The sequence below is a fragment of the Eschscholzia californica genome, unplaced genomic scaffold (genome assembly GCF_041429995.1).
Source record: "Eschscholzia californica isolate CP2 unplaced genomic scaffold, dmEscCali1.0.p SCAF_2, whole genome shotgun sequence".
In the NCBI taxonomy this organism is placed as follows: domain Eukaryota; kingdom Viridiplantae; phylum Streptophyta; class Magnoliopsida; order Ranunculales; family Papaveraceae; genus Eschscholzia; species Eschscholzia californica.
In genome coordinates this window covers 14985792-15002407 of record NW_028238309.1, presented here as the reverse complement: position 1 = coordinate 15002407, position 16616 = coordinate 14985792, and the positions used below count along the sequence as shown (strand labels likewise).

Here is a 16616-nt window from a genome sequence, read left to right as displayed (position 1 = left end):
TACAAAAACAAAAATTCAAAACAAAATAAAAAAGAAATTAGGGTTTTACCTCATCATTGTAATTAATTCCTACTATAGTAATGCTTGGAAAAACTTCTTTATATGGAGATTGAGAGATTTTATCTATCTCATCCATCTGGGGTTTGAAAACAAAATAGGGAAGTGGTTGAACTTATAGCTTACTTGTAGTAGATGTAAATGAAGAAGAATGACAATTAGGTATTCCATTTTCTGTTTTATTTGTTCATGGTCCTCGTATACTATTTTAATATTTAAAGTCTTATAGAGTTGTTTCCCCTATTAAATCAAAATCAATTAAGTCAAGCATAGTTGACTTCCACCGAAACCGAAAATAGTTGTGCACATAAGTATTTGGTCGTCCATATATCAATCACCTTTACGTTAGTTGAAAATCTAGATATTTGTATTTTGTTGGGTTCAAACTCAAGTATTTATTTTATTTGATTAAAACCCCATACATTAAAAATATATCCTACTCCTACCACACAAATTTGATTACTAGAAAAAAGTGATCTTACTCAACTCATGCGGTCTATCCCTCCATTTTTCATGTCAATTTACGTGCCATTGAAAGTGATTCAAGCAATCTCGCCATTTTCATGTCAGTTTATGTATAATAAAGGTGATGCACGCAATGTTTGACTGAAAAAAATACCTTTTGTTTTATTCGCTACGTAGGCGGGGAGGTCACCAAGGTATTACCAAGGGAATTGTCTTATTACATGTCAATGCTTGTGCACTAATCAGCTGATGTTAACATCACTTATTCACTTCATCTTTTTTCTTGTAAGTTACATATTTTGTGTTCAACAAAAAAAAAATTACATATTTTGAATATCAAAAGAAAGGAAATTTCTATCTTCCTTCTCTGTCTATCCATATTATGGATAAACTTTCTATTTATTAAAATGAGTAAATGTGAGTTTAGTTCATTTGAAGATTAGACGCAGGTTATCCAGTGGAGGTGGTTATGCAACGATTATTAAACAAATGGTACATTGAAATACTTAAAAGATCATCTACCACCATGGTAGTAAAACTTGGATAAAAATTTAGCTTATTTTACCTCATTGAAATAACATCTTTATTGAATCTGCGAGCTAAAGCCCAACTAAATCAAATCAAATATATCTCTATGGCTACGAGCGGGGAAATTTTGTGTTTATTGAAGTTTATATTTAGGCTTTTCGTTGTTGTGAAAACCAACTAAAGAACTTTATTTTGCAACAAAAAAGAAAAACTAAAGAAATTTATGGAAAAGGAGATCTTTCAAATTCAAGCAACAATTGTTGTAGATTGGTAGTCAAACAAGAGCAAGAGTTCACTAAAAATCCAAATATTTAAGGTTTGTTTTAGAAACTGTAAATTTCGAACTTTGGTCTGTCTAATACTTAATGTATCACTTTTTGACATTATTCGCAGATCAATAACATCACCTGTACAATCACAACAAAGAAGGCACAAAGTTCCAACTTAGATAGGAAGGCGAACAATTTGAACATGAGCTCCGGACCAGGAGACCCTGTCCCTAGCTTTGTAAGCTCTATGAGGGGCATGGTGACTATTGGTAAGTACTTAACACGAAAATTCTTTTTTGCGCAACAGGAAAACAGTAAAGGCAGGATACTGTTACGGAAAAACAATCATATTTTGTTCTGCCATTTATAAAACAATTAAAATTCTTGTTCTTGTGCAGGTGTAATAGGGAGTTTATTACCATTTTTATTTATCGGAGTGGTCATATGTTATTGCATCAAATGTATACGAAAAGCGAAAATAGATGATTTCTTAGGAAGAGTCAACACAACTGCAGAACCAAGCATGAACTCGTCAGATAATTGGAAGGATGATGACGAAACAATGGAGAGATTTTTAAGCGACATGGCTAGAGAAAAACCCATTAGATTCACATCTCAAGAACTAAATAGGTATACTAACAATTACTCAAAAAGATTGGGTTCGGGTGGTTTCGGAGTGGTCTATAAAGGAAAGTTTCCAAATGGAATCAAATTTGCAGTTAAAGTTCTGAACAAAAGTTCAGATAAAAGAGTTGAAGAGCAATTCATGGCAGAAGTAGGAACTATTGGAAAAACATACCATGTTAATCTTGTTAGATTATATGGATTCTGTATTGATCTTCATACAAGTGCTTTGGTTTATGAGTATATGGAAAATGGGTCTCTTGACAAGTTTTTGTTTCGTATCGAAACACCAAAAATCGAGTGGGAAAAACTACAAGAGATTGCAATTGGAACAGCTAAAGGACTTGCTTACTTACATGAAGAGTGCCGCCAGAGGATAATACACTATGATATAAAGCCAGGTAATGTTCTTCTTGATGTGAATTTCTCGCCGAAAGTTGCAGATTTTGGACTTGCTACACTCTGCAATAGAGACAACACTCATATATCTGTCAGTAGATATCGGGGAACTCCGGGTTATTCTGCACCGGAGTGTATGTTACACACTTATCCAATATCACATAAATGTGATGTTTATAGTTTTGGGATTTTATTATTCGAGATTATTAGAAGACGAAAAAATGTCGATGTTAATCAAGTAAATAGCATAGATTGGTTTCCAAAGAGAGCTTGGGAAGAGTTTGAGAAAGGTAGATTAGAGAAACTGATAATGGAGATTGGAATTGAGGAGAAGGAGAAAGCAGAGAGAATGTTCATGGTGGCCTTGTGGTGTGTTCAAAATTCACCTGATTCAAGACCTTCCATGAGTACTGTGGTTAAGATGTTGGAAGGTGAAGTGGGAATATCGTCTCCGACGAACCCGTTTAGTTACTTATATTCAGCGGGCATCGGGCCGGTGACTACCAGAGATGGCGATGCTAGTAGTTCAAACACTCCAACTGCAGAAAGCGACTCAACTCCAATCATGAAGAAGTATGAGATAGAACTTGCTACTTTATGATTCTTTTCCATTGGCTATTTATTTGTGTACAATAAATAGGAAACCTTCATAGGAGCAAGAAGTTCATGTAACATCATTGTTTCTCTTCACTCCCCATCTTAGCTCTTACTCTTTGTTCATGTTAAGTGTTGAAGGGAAGGAATGAAATTTTACTTCCCGTCAAATTTCGGTAGATTTGCAAAATAAAAATATTTTAGTCATTTCGACTGAAAAATATTTTAGTCATTTCCCTGATAATGCAATTTTAAGAGAAACTTAGTTAACTTTCAGTTTCGATAGAAATTTCGGTAGGCATAGAAATGAAAATATTTCAATCATTTCGACAGTAATATTTCGAAATTTAGTTCTTGCTTGGAGGAAAGAGAAAGAGAGTACTTTTCTTGTAATACATATTCTTCTGCTTAGGAACTTACCAACCATTCAAATTTGTCTTTACCAACAATTAAGCTGCATATATATGACTATATGTATATATAGGTTGTTGCATAACAATAAGAAGGAAGAAGATACCAAGGACAAAAGAGACAAAGTAATGGATGCTCAAAGCCTATACGGCACACAAAATTAGGTGTTGCTGCACCAAACTGACCCACCAATGACAACAACAGGAACTCATAGATTTGGATATAAATCCCTTCACATAATGAGGACTTCTGTTAGGATTTTTCGCGCGCCTTTTTATATTTGTGTAGTGAAATACTCTATGAACTTCCAGATATTCTCGCTAGATCCTATATACCGGCATTTAGTAATGATGAGCAAATTCAAACATTTTGTTCTTTGCTTGTGATTTCTTTTGGTTTTTTATCTCCTTTTCCCTGAAAAGTCCATCAATTTGAACAAGTTAGTATCAGCAATCACCAATAAAGCTCAAGTTTGCATCAATGAAATTTCACATATTGAGTGACTAGAATGAACTCAAGAAGGCCTGGTTAGCACATGGAGCAAATTTAGAAAGCATAAATGCCTAATCACATATATATATAAATCTCGTGATCACAAGAGTTCTATTCTACTCAATCAAGGGGGGAAGGAAGGAGATGGTCAACCATTTTGCTTTCCAGGAACTTGTAATCGGGGATGCAGGATGCTTCATTAAGACGGTTTTGATTCGTCCATGATGCTAAAAATTTGATTTTCTGGTAAGGATCGGTAATGTGGGGGTCTAGATGGACCTTTAATATTAATAACTGATTTCACATGCTCAGAAGAGAAGAAGAAGAAGAAGAAGAAGAAGACTGTTAGCTACAACAAGTAACTCCAACCACAAAAGAAAAAAAGATCAAGATCTATACCCATGCACCTAACATTCTTAAGAAACAAATCTTATTTCAATTATTGAAGCTTAAAAGTAACTTCACAGCAAAAGAATTAAGAATGTATTCAACTTTTGACTTTCGAGTCATTTCATGCTAAACTAATTTCAAAAGATTATAAAATAAACATTGAACAAATGCCGCATATTATTTCACAATAAACAGGTTAAATGTAAAAGATACATTGAAGTGCATAATCCCTTGAGAGATTTACAAGTAATACTAAGCAAGGGCAAGCAGGCTTCAAGGTGAAACTAACCATCGTAGTTACTTTCTACCGAGAAAGTGAAATTGGAACAACCCAAGTGAGTAAAAATTGTGGGAATTGTTCCACATCAGACAAAGGGAAGTCGCAAGACCAAATATATATTATCTAGGGCTTCTCTGCTCAAAGCTGGTTTTGATTTTAATGTACACAATCTAAATACAAAATGAGAGTAAAGCCCAACGTTAACATTTTTTCCACACCCCTTAACAAAAATATGTGTTAGGCTTGAAGAACGCCACATGTGAGGCAATGTTCGAGAATAGTCCCACATGGACAAAAGGGAATCTCATCTCATTACCAATTAAAACAACGCAGATCCACCAACTATGTTTCAATATCATCAACAAACACCAAGCCTTTCTTGCAGAAGAAATCTTTGAGTAAAAAAACTAACAAATTCGAAATGGAAGTTAAGTTTCGCGGACTATAATGATTCAAATCAATGTAAATGGTTTCACCCTAAAACCAAAGTTTAATCCACAGGGCACGAACAAAGCCATCCATGATGACAATAAATTTGAAACCCTTACGGAAAACATTTGTGAAGACACGATTGAAGCAACAACAACTTTGCTTGAAGCATTAGAACATACATGATATTAGGAATATAAGAAGACACCATATATATTAAGTCCACCAAAAATTGAGAGGCAATCCAATTGGTCAAAAATCACATATTTCATATTAAGTTTATGGGCATCCAACTCGAAACCAATTAACAGTGAGTGGAGACCCCTGGCTATTATACATTCCTGGTCATTAGATTTCCCTTTGTCCATGTGCGCCCTAGAATGTATTAACAGTCGGATCCAAGCCAAAATTACCCTAAAATTGTTAAAAAAAACATAATAAAATAAATCAAAACTTACCATTCCTTGATTTTCATAGTAATCATCCAAAGCCCACTGATACTTAGAATGGTCTAATCCAAACCAATTTGCTATATATTCATCCAAACTCGAATGAGCTGCCAAATCCAGAAAACCCTAAAAATGTAAAGAAAGAGAAAGCAAGAAAAAAAGCAAAATACCAAAACCCAAACACAAGCAGAAACCAAAAAGTAAGAAAACCTAAGAAAAATTACCATTTTGTACTTTTGTGACAGCATTTCTGAAGAAACCAATGACAGAGGAATCAGATGAAGGTCTAGCATTACTTAATTTCTCAAATTGATGGGGTGGAGGTTGAACTGGTGGAACAATTTTTGTAGTGGAAGGAATCTTTGGGTAGTCTTCAATTGAGAGTTTTGAAGCAGTAGATTTGGGAGATTTGGTTTCCAAATTAAAGGATTTTGGAGTAAGGGGAGATTTGGATTCAGATGAGGGTTTTGGAGTAACAGGAGGAGTTATGAAAACAGTGTATCTTCCAGCTTTACCAATCAATGGTGGTGGTATAGATTCTTTGTTGATTACCATGTTATTTTTAGAGAGAGAGAGAGAGAGAGAAACAGAAATCTCTAAGAGAGAGGAAGAGTTTCTTGAGAATGTGACACTACCCTTAGTTTACAAGAAGATTATTTCCATGAAAGGGAAGTAGAGAAAGAAAGGAGTGCTTTTACTAGTGAAGATAGAGAGAGAGAGAGAAAGTAGAGAGAGGGTGGTTGCAGTGGAAAGATTTGTTTTGGGCATTAAAAGCTCCCAACATGTTAAAAAGCGGGTTAATTTGACATACACCCCCAATTATTATGTGATATTAGGACTTCACCCCCAAAATCAAAACTGTTTAGGCGTTAACCCCCAATTGCTCTTTTTCCGTCTTTTCCACGTTAACTGGTCAGTGTGTGAGTCACACGCGTGAGTCGTGACCAAACTGCCCCTCGTACCATCCTCCATCTAATCTGATGGTCACCATCTCATCTCCCGATCAACGGTCCAGATAATCGAGAATATTTTAATGTATCAAGTCAAATTTCAACTGATTCATACTCATTATCCGCGAGAATCCTTTGGTTTCCATTCGTTCGTCATCCCTTAAAGGTAAACCCTAACTTGATTTTGAGTTCGATCACTAATATTCAACCCGAAATTGTTAGGGTTTTCTTCTGGAATCAGTTGTAAAGTGTTTTGGTCATTTGATTTTTCCATTTGCAGCTCCTTTTCACGGAAGAAATAGCTTTCTCTCTCTAGCCCTAATCTGAACTACCATTGATGAAGAGAGGACCAAGGTCCAACATTTCTCTGTAAGTAATAATCAACCTAACTATAAGATTATTTAGCATGTTTATTATGATTGGTTTATAATGAAATGGCTTGAATGTTCATACAAATGGCTTCTTAGTCTCTGTTTCTTTGTTTCTTTTAGAAGTGTGTTTCAATGTTCATACAAATACTTTCTTGAAGTACTCGACACCATCACTTTTCGAATGCCATCACAATTTCTCTTCGTACATGCGGAGTAAAGAAATGGACAATTTAGAGCTACATGAGCCTTCATCTCGCAAATTTGACACATGACTTCCTGAAAACGAAAATAACACATAACAGTTGAGATAACACCCCACTGTAAATACGATAATTAGGGAAGGACCCCCAACCGAAAATAGAAGATATCAATGTATACCTCAGATGATGAACTACACTTAGCTCCTCCTCCCATCGTTTTCGAAACAATGAACACAATTTAAGGTTTCAACCCTCCCAAAACTTCATCATCCATCGATTGAATCTCTTGCTTTTTATAAGCTTTTAGGGTTGTTACCGTTGGGAGCTTTTGGGAAACATAATTCAACAGCTATATCGAAATATTCAATCTTGACCGTTGATCGGGAGATGAGATGGTGACCGTTAGATTAGATGGAGGATGGTACGAGGGGTAGTTTGGTCACGACTCACGCGTGTGACTCACACACTGACCAGTTAACGTGTAAATGACGGAAAAAGAGCAATTGGGGGTTAACGCCTAAACAGTTTTGATTTTGGGGGTGAAGTCCTAATATCACATAATAATTAGGGGTGTATGTCAAATTAACCCTTAAAAAGCAGAGGGTTATTTTAAAAAAGACCTTCAACTTTTTAGTGATATTTGAGTTCACCCTCATTTTCAAGATATATCTAGTTTAGACCTCCAAATTGGGGATTCATGTTAAATCCTGGTCGAGTGGTGCGTGTGCTAATCGTACAAGCGACCTATGATGAAATTACTCTTCTTTATATCAACAAAACAACTAAAATGTGTCGTTAACAACAATCACTACCTTCACCGATCACCACCATCTTCCGTCACAAAGTGATGGTGGTGGTGATAGTTTGTGAAGGCCAAGATAAAGACGGCGGTTGTGGTTGGTGAAAGTGGAGATTAATGGTGAGGAAAGATAAAAAGTTGGGGAATAATTATTGATACAAATGGGCTAATGTCATCATGGGTCTTCTGTGTCATTGACACATGCACCACTTAGCTGGAATTTGACACATGCACCACTTAACAAGAAACCTAAGCTAGTCATATTTTGAAAATGAGAGTGAACGTCAAATACATTTGAATAGTTGGGGTCCCTGTCAAAATAACCAAAATCAACTAATGTTCTCATACTCTTTCAATTCTACAATATTGTAATAAACTCCATGTACTTCAAAATTAGAGACTATACTCCATACACTTCAATCATTTTCATTTGAGTATCTAGGGTTGAAAAGAGGGATGATAGTTAGCTAATGAAAAATAACCATTTTACTGGGTTTGGTTTTTGGTGGATGGACGATTAAGGTAACTTCTTAATGTTAAAACAACCATTAACATGGTTTCTAACGTATGTTCTGACGAAAACAAACAAACAAACAAAGATAACTAATCGAAAAGTAAACAATCACACAGAATACAAGAGATTTACATAGTTCAGTTGGTCAGACCTATGCCACAGCGAGTAACGGTGATTTTTATTACAAGAAAACAAATTACACAAAGAATTCCATAAGAATGTGATAAGATGTCTCTAGGGTTTCAGTTTATATAGCCCACTGAAAACCCTATTCCCACCGGTCCACTGCCTCACCAACTCTCACTTTCTAATTTTCTGAAATTGCACTGAACCCCTTAGTATTAGTAACCACCTTAACATAAGTCATGTTTCGCATACCAAATTTGCCTCGAAATTCAACCTTACTTCAGGTCCAAAATTTCGTGTCGATGCTTGTGGGCTCGGTGGGCAATTCCCATTGCCTTGTAAGCGGGTTAGCGACTCGCAAACCGGGTTATATTTCAATCCATATTCAAAACACCTTAACAATATGTATTTCCTCGACTCAGGTGGCTGCGAGTGGTTGGGTCCTCGCAGACCCGACGCTCTTGGGAGCGTCTCACCAGGATCCCGAATGATCTAACGCGATACCGTCAGATCTTCTTTAATCATGCAGGTTGAATGCGACTCGTCAAGATCTAGACGTGCTCGCTTTGCCAAATGCCCCCTCATTTTTCAGTTTAATCACTAGCTTAACCGCACTTCGTTCAAGCTTTAAACTTAATTTCTCATTCATCTTGAATTGGATCGAGTGATTCTTGGCTCTAAATTGAAGAAATCGACAAGACGAATGCAATGTCATGCTCCATTTCTAAGTTTCACAAGTCAAGTTGAGCCAAAATCGACTCTGATTCCAACAGTGACTTCTAAATAACTAATAAAATTATGTAGGATTACCTTTATATCTCCTTAAAGTTGTTTCTCATCATCCTTCTCTCTTGTCATTTTCGTTTTTTCTTCTTCTCTCAACTTCTTATTACATAAACATCTGCAGAGATGTATGGGTGTCCGCAATAAAACACCTACACAAAAAGAAATTGGTAGAAGAACTACCGCAACCAGAAATACAGACAGAGAATGGATATTTACCCCATCACCTAAAATAACGCAGGGGATTCCTTCTCTTCCACCACACGGGCAAAGAGAATCTTTGCTAGGTAAAAGTGGTGAGGGCAAAAGGTTTTCTTTGGAGAGTATTATTTAACTCTACCGATTAAGAAAAATCTATAGAAGAAAACGATATCTATTCAACTAGCTACTTGTTGATTAGTTTAGCGAGTTTAATTTAATATCTATACGGTGTGTTGATCTTGATCATTTTTTTTTTGTCTTTTGCGTACCGGTTCAACGATGAATTCAACAATTTATTGAACCAAATTATTACTTTGGACTTTAATTTTGTTCATAAACAAACTTGAAAACAATTTCATTCTGAATTAGCAAAAAGAAAAAAAAACCTAAGAAAGAGAGAATCTCAATGTCTTTTGTATGTCTAACTGATAACACGTACGCGTATCTAAAACAGATGATTCATAATAGAATATTATTATTAATTTGAGATTGAAAAGATGAGATGTTTTCTTTTAATTCTTTTGATTTAATATAAAATATTCTTGATTTAATACGCTTAAAATCTTTGATTAATATATGTTGTTTGGAGTTGCTTAATAATATTACCTCTTTCTCTTTTAATCAGTTGAATTATCAAAAAGAATTGGATTCCCTCCCACACAATATGTTTATAAATAGAGTAATAATTATGTCCAGTCAGTTATCAAAATTGGGAGCAGCTAAAAACACACGAAAAATTATTGTTAGCACCCAAGGGAGAATATTGAGTAAGTTTAATCTCCTTTAACCCCAAAATCTATTGGCACCCGAGTATAAAGGGTACAAATCGATCCATCCGACACCAGCCCAAAAGTATATTTTAATGGTGGTTTTGGATCAAGGGTTTGGAATAAATGTTCTTTCTCTCTCTAACTCCTCGTCGTGGATCAAGTTGGCATGGAATCAAGGTTCTTTCTATTATGGTTTTACTCTCTTTTTCACTCTCTAAAACAAGGTTTTTTCTCTCTCTAATTCCTCACTGTAGATCGATATGATGGGTTTGAAAACAAGGTTGTTTCCATGATGGCGTGACTATGATAGTACGAAGAGGAAGGAGAAGAGACGAAGAAGAAAAAGAAGAAGAAGAAGAAAAAAAGGGTTATTTCCCAAAGAGCCCCCAAATTTATGACTAGTTTCCTCCGTAGCCCCCTACTTCATCAAAAATACCCAGATGACCCCCTTTTTCAGTTACTGTTATTGTTCGTTAACTACTCATCACCTATCTCTCCTCCATCTCATCCTCTCTCTGCCACCTCATCCTCTCGCCACCTCATCGTCTTCATCGACGAAGATCGCTGGTCGGACAATTTTCCGGCTGGCGACCTTCAAACATTTAAAAAAAATTCTCTCTCCTTCTTCCTCTCTCTTCTCTCTGATGTTCCATCTCATCAACTATGTACTAAACTAGTATCCGTGAATTCAAATTCTCCTAACTCCGCCATTTTCAGTTTCAGATTGTCTCAGTCATCTCTTTCTTTTTCTTTTTTTCCCTCTCTAAATAGCTTTTCTTCCTCTCTTTAAAATGTAATAAACTCCAACCCCTTTCTGCATGAAATCGCCCCTTTCTCTCTCTCACACACAAAACTCTTGCCTAAATTTTTCCAGCCAAACATGATTTCCTTTTGATCTTTTTCCCCTTTCAAAAGTAAACAGAAATGATTGAATCAAGAGCTCGCTTAATCAGAGAAGAAGACCCATTAACACCGATGTCAGCCCGAAGATTATCAGCTCTGGATCCATCTAGATTCAGTCTGGGAAGTGGAGGAAGGAATTTATTCAGATCTATTACTACTTCAAGAACTGATTCTGTTGTGGGTTTTGCTGGTTCTTCATTAGGGTTAATGGCTATGGCTGCTTCAAGAAATCTTGCCATGGTTAGAGTTGGAAATGGTATTAATCGATTAAGTATTGATTCCACAAAAACTAGGCACATCATGAAACTCAGCAGTAACCAGATCCGACTCATGTTCGTCTTTGCACAAAATCGATTGATTGGAAATGCCTTGATTTCTTGAAACCCTTTCTTCCCTTGGTACTCCTGATGATGATAATGATGATGATGATGATGGCGGTGGTGGGTGTTGTTTCTAGTGTTTTACCTTAAGCTTCTTGTTAAGATTAGACCCAAATCTCTCTCTCTCTGTCTCTCTCTCTCTCTCTCTCTCTCCCCTCTCTCTCTCTCTATCTCTCACTCTTAATTAATCGATCTGTATAGGCATAACCCTTTATCTCATTCTATTCGATTTACCAGCTTTATAGGTTTGGGTATAATAGGTGAGAAATCGGGTCTTGATGAGCCATCATCATGAGAAATGAGTGGTGTAATCGGGAAGAACAAATCAGAACCCTAATTTCTTCTTTCGTTCTTGTGATCTTTCTCAGTGAAATCGCAACTTCTTCTTGTTTAAATAATTGATTGGTTTTCAATTTACCCACAATTCATCTTCTTCGATAGAATTTGGATTTAGGGTTTCAATTTCTAATGAAGAAGATGAAGAATAACAAGTTGGGCGAGTTGATAATGGTAAAGGAGAAAGAACAGGAGATAGATTAGAGAGAAATATATATATTTTTATTTTTGAAGGTCGTCGACCGAAAAATTGGTCGGTCGGTGACCTTCGTCGGTGAAGACGATGAGGTGGCGAGTGGATGAGCTGGCAGAGAGAGGTGATGAGATGGAGGAGAGAGAGGAGATGACTAGCTAATAGACATATATCGGTAACTGAAAAGGGAGTCATCTGAATATTTTCGATAAAGTAAGGGGCTACGCAGGAAGCTGGTCATAAAATTGGGGGCTATTTGAAAAATTACCTAAAAAAATTAAGACAAGTGAAGGAGGAGGGGGCACTGGGTGCGTCCCCAAATAGTCACTCAATACGTAGTGGGTGCTGATAAGCACCCAACTGGAATAGCAATCCTACCCGTGCCTTTACCCGCTTCCTTCAAATTTTTTTTTTACTACCCGTCTTGGGGATTGTACTTGGTAGGATAAAACTACAAATAGCACAAAGTCTCGGTTACAGACAGTTAACACACAGATCGATGCAGTCTGTGGCAGTGAGGCTCGGTTTCACATTTTATTGGAGTTTTGAAGGTTCTTATCCCTGACACAAAATGGTAATCCCATGCAACAAAAAAGGAAAAGTAAATATGCCAAACTCCAACGGCCATAAATTGAACACCACTTTAGTTGATTTTCTTATTGGGCATAAGTGTTGGTAGGGCATCCGCTTAGGGGCACCTCAAATTAGTGGATTTGGACCTATTTTTGTATCAGCGTCCACTAAATACAACTTTCAAAAATTGTTGTTGCATTCGGCAGACTTGAGCCGACTTTTGTAACAAATTTCAGTCTAAGTTTGTTGATTTCAACTCAAAAACATCTATCTTAATTGGGTGTATCTAAAACCCAATTTGGGGCGTCTATAAACAAATATAGTCTTGGGGCGCCAATAATCCACTTGCGAGAGGCGCCTTTAAATTTTTTTTTTTAAGGACAACCGCCGTATAATAACACCTTACAGCCAATGATTATAATATAATGGGCCATTAGCACTAAATTGAGTCCAAAATATATGGCTACCACGGGCAAAACCAAGAATGGAAGGAGAGATAAAATAACTTTTTGGATTTTTTCGGCCCCATTTTTTGGGACTAATTTCTCTTTATACCTTTTAATTTTCATAAATGAAAAAATAGTCATCTTCTCTTACAATCGCCTGTTAACTCCGTTAATTAATTCCAAAAAACTCAAACGGTTAACAATTATCTTTTTTGTTTTCATAACCTTCTTTCTTCCAAGAATTAAATCTAATTTATCTTTTCTCTCTTCTACGTTGTCTAAAAAGTGGTCTCACTGCGACCTTCATGAGATTTCTTCTTCTTCTCCACTCTAACGTCTTTCTATCTTTAAACATAATATCTCTCACAATTTTATTAGATCTAGGAGAAGATCAGAACCAACAAACCCTAATTCACAATTTGTACAAGTGATTTTTTTTAAGCAGAACCCTCTACTTTCCCTCTTAATTGTACAAAATCTCCCTCTACTTTCTATGCTTATTTAAATTCTATGTTTACCTCTCTTAAAACATTAACACCTTTTACTCTCTCGAAATTTTTTACTTTCTACAAGTTTTGCCTCCCTAATTATTCTCTGGGTATTTCTAACTTAGTTTCTAACTATAAGAAGATAGAAGTCAGGTCTGACTAAGGTGTTAAGAGAGAAACTAAGAATTAAGTTGAATAAGGTATTAGAAGAGATGGAGGTGCCTTTAGACAAGTTGTTATGTTGGTTAAGAATTACCGATTCTTAACTAACTAACAGAATCTGTTATTCTCTCGCACTAGACATAACTGATTCTTCTCTATCTCTCTAATTTCGATTATGATGTCTGTATAAATAAGAGAACTCTCTCATTGTATTTGAATTGAGAAAACTTCATCTAATAAAGAGATAAAAGTATTACAAAATTAACAGAGTTAGTTTTCTTTTATGGTATCAGAGTGCCATGGCAATGAACCGATCTTCATCATCTTCGTCCTCTCTTCCTCAAATTCATTCGATTTCAATCATTGCTAATTTTGTTTCAGAGAAATTAGATGGAACTAATTACCTAGTTTGGAGGGATCAAGTTGAAACAATCCTATATGGTGCAGATCTTATTGAATTTGTTGATGGATCAATCATAGCTCCACCTATGATGATCATGGTTAATGATAGAGAAATTTTGAATTCAGAATACCAACAATGGAGAAAACAAGATAGCTTCGTGAAATCTTGTTTAAAAGCTACGATTTCTCATGAAATTAAGTCAGATGTGCTAGGTTTGAAAACAACGTCTGAGATATGGTCATATCTTGATCATACTTACACAGAGGAGTTAGAAGCCAAGAAAGACCTTCTTCGAGCTCAACTTCAATCAATCAAGAAAGGCAAATTCTAAGTAAAATAGTATCTCAGAAAGATCAAGTCCTTCTCTGATGCTCTCACAACAATTCATGATAAGGTAACAGATCAAGAACTTTGTAGAATTACTTTACTTGACTAGGTAAGGAGTATAATCAATTTGTGATTTCAATTAACAATAGAGAAGGTCGAATCTCCTTTACTGAACTTAAGTCAAAGTTATTAAACCATGAAAAATGGTTATTGAATGACACACAAGAAGAAAGTGAAAATGTTTTCTTTGTCAAATCACAGTATGAACACATACCCCATAGTAATTACTTACACAGGCCCCCAGGTAGGTTATCACCATCACAGTAAGGCCACACAAGGTCAGCTTCATGATCAGGCCAAATCAAACAACAATAAAGGAAAATCATTGAATGATAGACCTAAATTATGTCCAAAGGCAGAAAATTATGATTTTGCATCAGTTCCATGTGGTATTTGTAGAAGATGGGGTCATCTTGCTACACATTGCTATTTTAGGTATGCTCCACCAATAGAAAATGCAACTTTTCAACAAAAGTTTGCTGGTTTACATATTGAGGAAGAAGGAGATGAAGATGACATTGATGAGGTAGTTGATAATGAACTCACTGAGGACTTTGATGATGATTTGATAATTGTTGAGTGTAATCTTGCTGTTCTCGGTGATTCTTCTCCATTATTAGAAGAAGATGATGAGGATCTCACTTCATTTGAACGCCATTTAGCTGAAACTATTCTCTGGTTAGCTGAGACAGGGGCTTCTAGCCATATGACAAACAACAAATCATTGATCAATGATTCAAAACGTTATAATGGCAAAGAAGGAGTAATGGTGGGTGATGGGAAGTTTCTTCAAATCAAAGAAACTGGTAATACTACTTTGAATGCTTCTTCTCATCAATTTAACCTCAAGAATGTTCTCCATGTCCCTAATATCAAGAAGAACTTGTTATCTATATCCAAGTTCACTAAGGAAAATTTGGTTTCAGTAGAATTTCTTCCATGGGGATATAACATAAAGGATTTAAGGTTTGATGAGGTATTGGCAACAAGCCCAATGAAGAATGATTTATATCCTATAAATTTTTCCAAAAGTAATAGGTCTATTGAGGCAAATATAACCATTAATCAACAAGAACTATCTCTTTGGCATTTGAGATTGGGTCATCCAGCCAAATCAATTCTTTTTCAATTAAAGTCTAAAAAGAAGATTACATTCAACTCCAACTCTCTTTAACAAGTGTGTCATTCATGTCAGCTTGGTAAAAGCAAGTGTCTTCTTTTTCATATTTCTTCATCCAAGACTGTTTTCCTCTTGAACTAATTCACTGTGACATTTGGGGACCTTCTCCTGTCACAACCTTTACTGGAATAAGGTACTACATCCTCTTTATTGATGATTACAATAGGTTTTCATGGATTTATCCCTTATCAGTAAGATCAGATAGTCCAACATGCTTCCAACACTTCAAAATGCAAATGAGAATTTGCTTTCTTATAAAGTTAAGAAATTCCAAAGTGATGGAGCTCCTGAGCTGGCTAAAGGGGAGTTCAAGAAGTTCCTAGATGATAATGGTATAATCTTCAGATGTTCTTGCCCATATACTCCACAGCAGAATGGCAAAACAGAAAGAAAGAATAGACATGTCACTGAGATGGGCAATACTCTTCTTATTCAAGCAGTTCTACCCAAAAATTTTTGGTTTGAAGCTTTTTCTACTGTAACATATATCATCAACAGGCTTCCTACTTCTATTTTAGGTAACATTTCTCCTTTTGAAACTTTATTTCATAAAAGTCTAGACTATACTTCTATGAAAGTTTCTGGGTCAATGTGTTATCCCTATTTAGCTCATTCTAGGACAGATAAGCTAAGTCCTAAGTCAGTCAAATGCATCTTTCTAGGCTATAGTTCTATACACAAAGGCTATAAATGTTATGCCATTGACTCATCTAAGCTTCATATATCCAAACATGTTGTTTTTTATGAAAGTGTTTTTCCTTTCAAAACCAAATGTGTGGAAAAATCTATGTCAAAGTCCGCTAGCACTGGTCATGAGGTCACACTTCCTATTCATGTGATTTCTCATATTGAGTTACCACAAATTGAGATACCTCATACCACAGAAACTGCTATCTCGGAAACTGCAGCTTCTTCTTCTTTTACTCCACCTCCTGCTCATCCAATGACAACTAGATCAAAGAGTGGTATTCAGAAGCCTAAATATATACCTGATCATGTAGCTCACTATACTATATATCATCCTCTTTCATCTGTTTTTATGGTTGTTCTAAACAAATTCCATG

At 35.8% G+C, this 16616-nt stretch overlaps 2 protein-coding genes across 2 annotated transcripts; one reads left to right on the top strand and one right to left on the bottom strand.

Moving 5' to 3' along the window:
* Window positions 1–956: 956 nt before the first annotated feature.
* Window positions 957–3157, top strand: LOC147556452 (rust resistance kinase Lr10-like). The gene is made up of 3 exons (XM_086664364.1): window positions 957–1366; window positions 1444–1588; window positions 1718–3157. The coding sequence occupies exons 2-3, from the start codon at window positions 1522–1524 to the stop codon at window positions 2941–2943; spliced, it is 1293 nt and encodes a 430-aa protein (XP_086520490.1). The 5' UTR covers window positions 957–1366; window positions 1444–1521; the 3' UTR covers window positions 2944–3157.
* A 161-nt stretch (window positions 3158–3318) lies between these two features.
* Window positions 3319–6149, bottom strand: LOC147556451 (uncharacterized). Its single transcript, XM_086664370.1, has 3 exons — window positions 5612–6149; window positions 5397–5494; window positions 3319–3761 (listed from the first exon to the last, which is right to left on the bottom strand). The coding sequence occupies exons 1-3, from the start codon at window positions 5940–5942 to the stop codon at window positions 3708–3710; spliced, it is 483 nt and encodes a 160-aa protein (XP_086520496.1). The 5' UTR covers window positions 5943–6149; the 3' UTR covers window positions 3319–3707.
* Window positions 6150–16616: the final 10467 nt, after the last annotated feature.

Bases quoted from the DNA above. Each gene is read 5' to 3' on its own strand.
- LOC147556451 (XM_086664370.1), bottom strand. From the start codon at position 5,942: ATGGTAATCAACAAAGAATCTATACCACCACCATTGATTGGTAAAGCT. The intron at 5,495-5,611 runs GTAATTTTTCTT...TGGATTTGGCAG, and splicing joins TGTCACAAAAGTACAAAATG to CTCATTCGAGTTTGGATGAA. The intron at 3,762-5,396 runs GTAAGTTTTGAT...TGGACTTTTCAG, and splicing joins ACTATGAAAATCAAGGAATG to GGAAAAGGAGATAAAAAACC.
- LOC147556452 (XM_086664364.1), top strand. From the start codon at position 1,522: ATGAGCTCCGGACCAGGAGACCCTGTCCCTAGCTTTGTAAGCTCTATG. The intron at 1,589-1,717 runs GTAAGTACTTAA...GTTCTTGTGCAG, and splicing joins GAGGGGCATGGTGACTATTG to GTGTAATAGGGAGTTTATTA.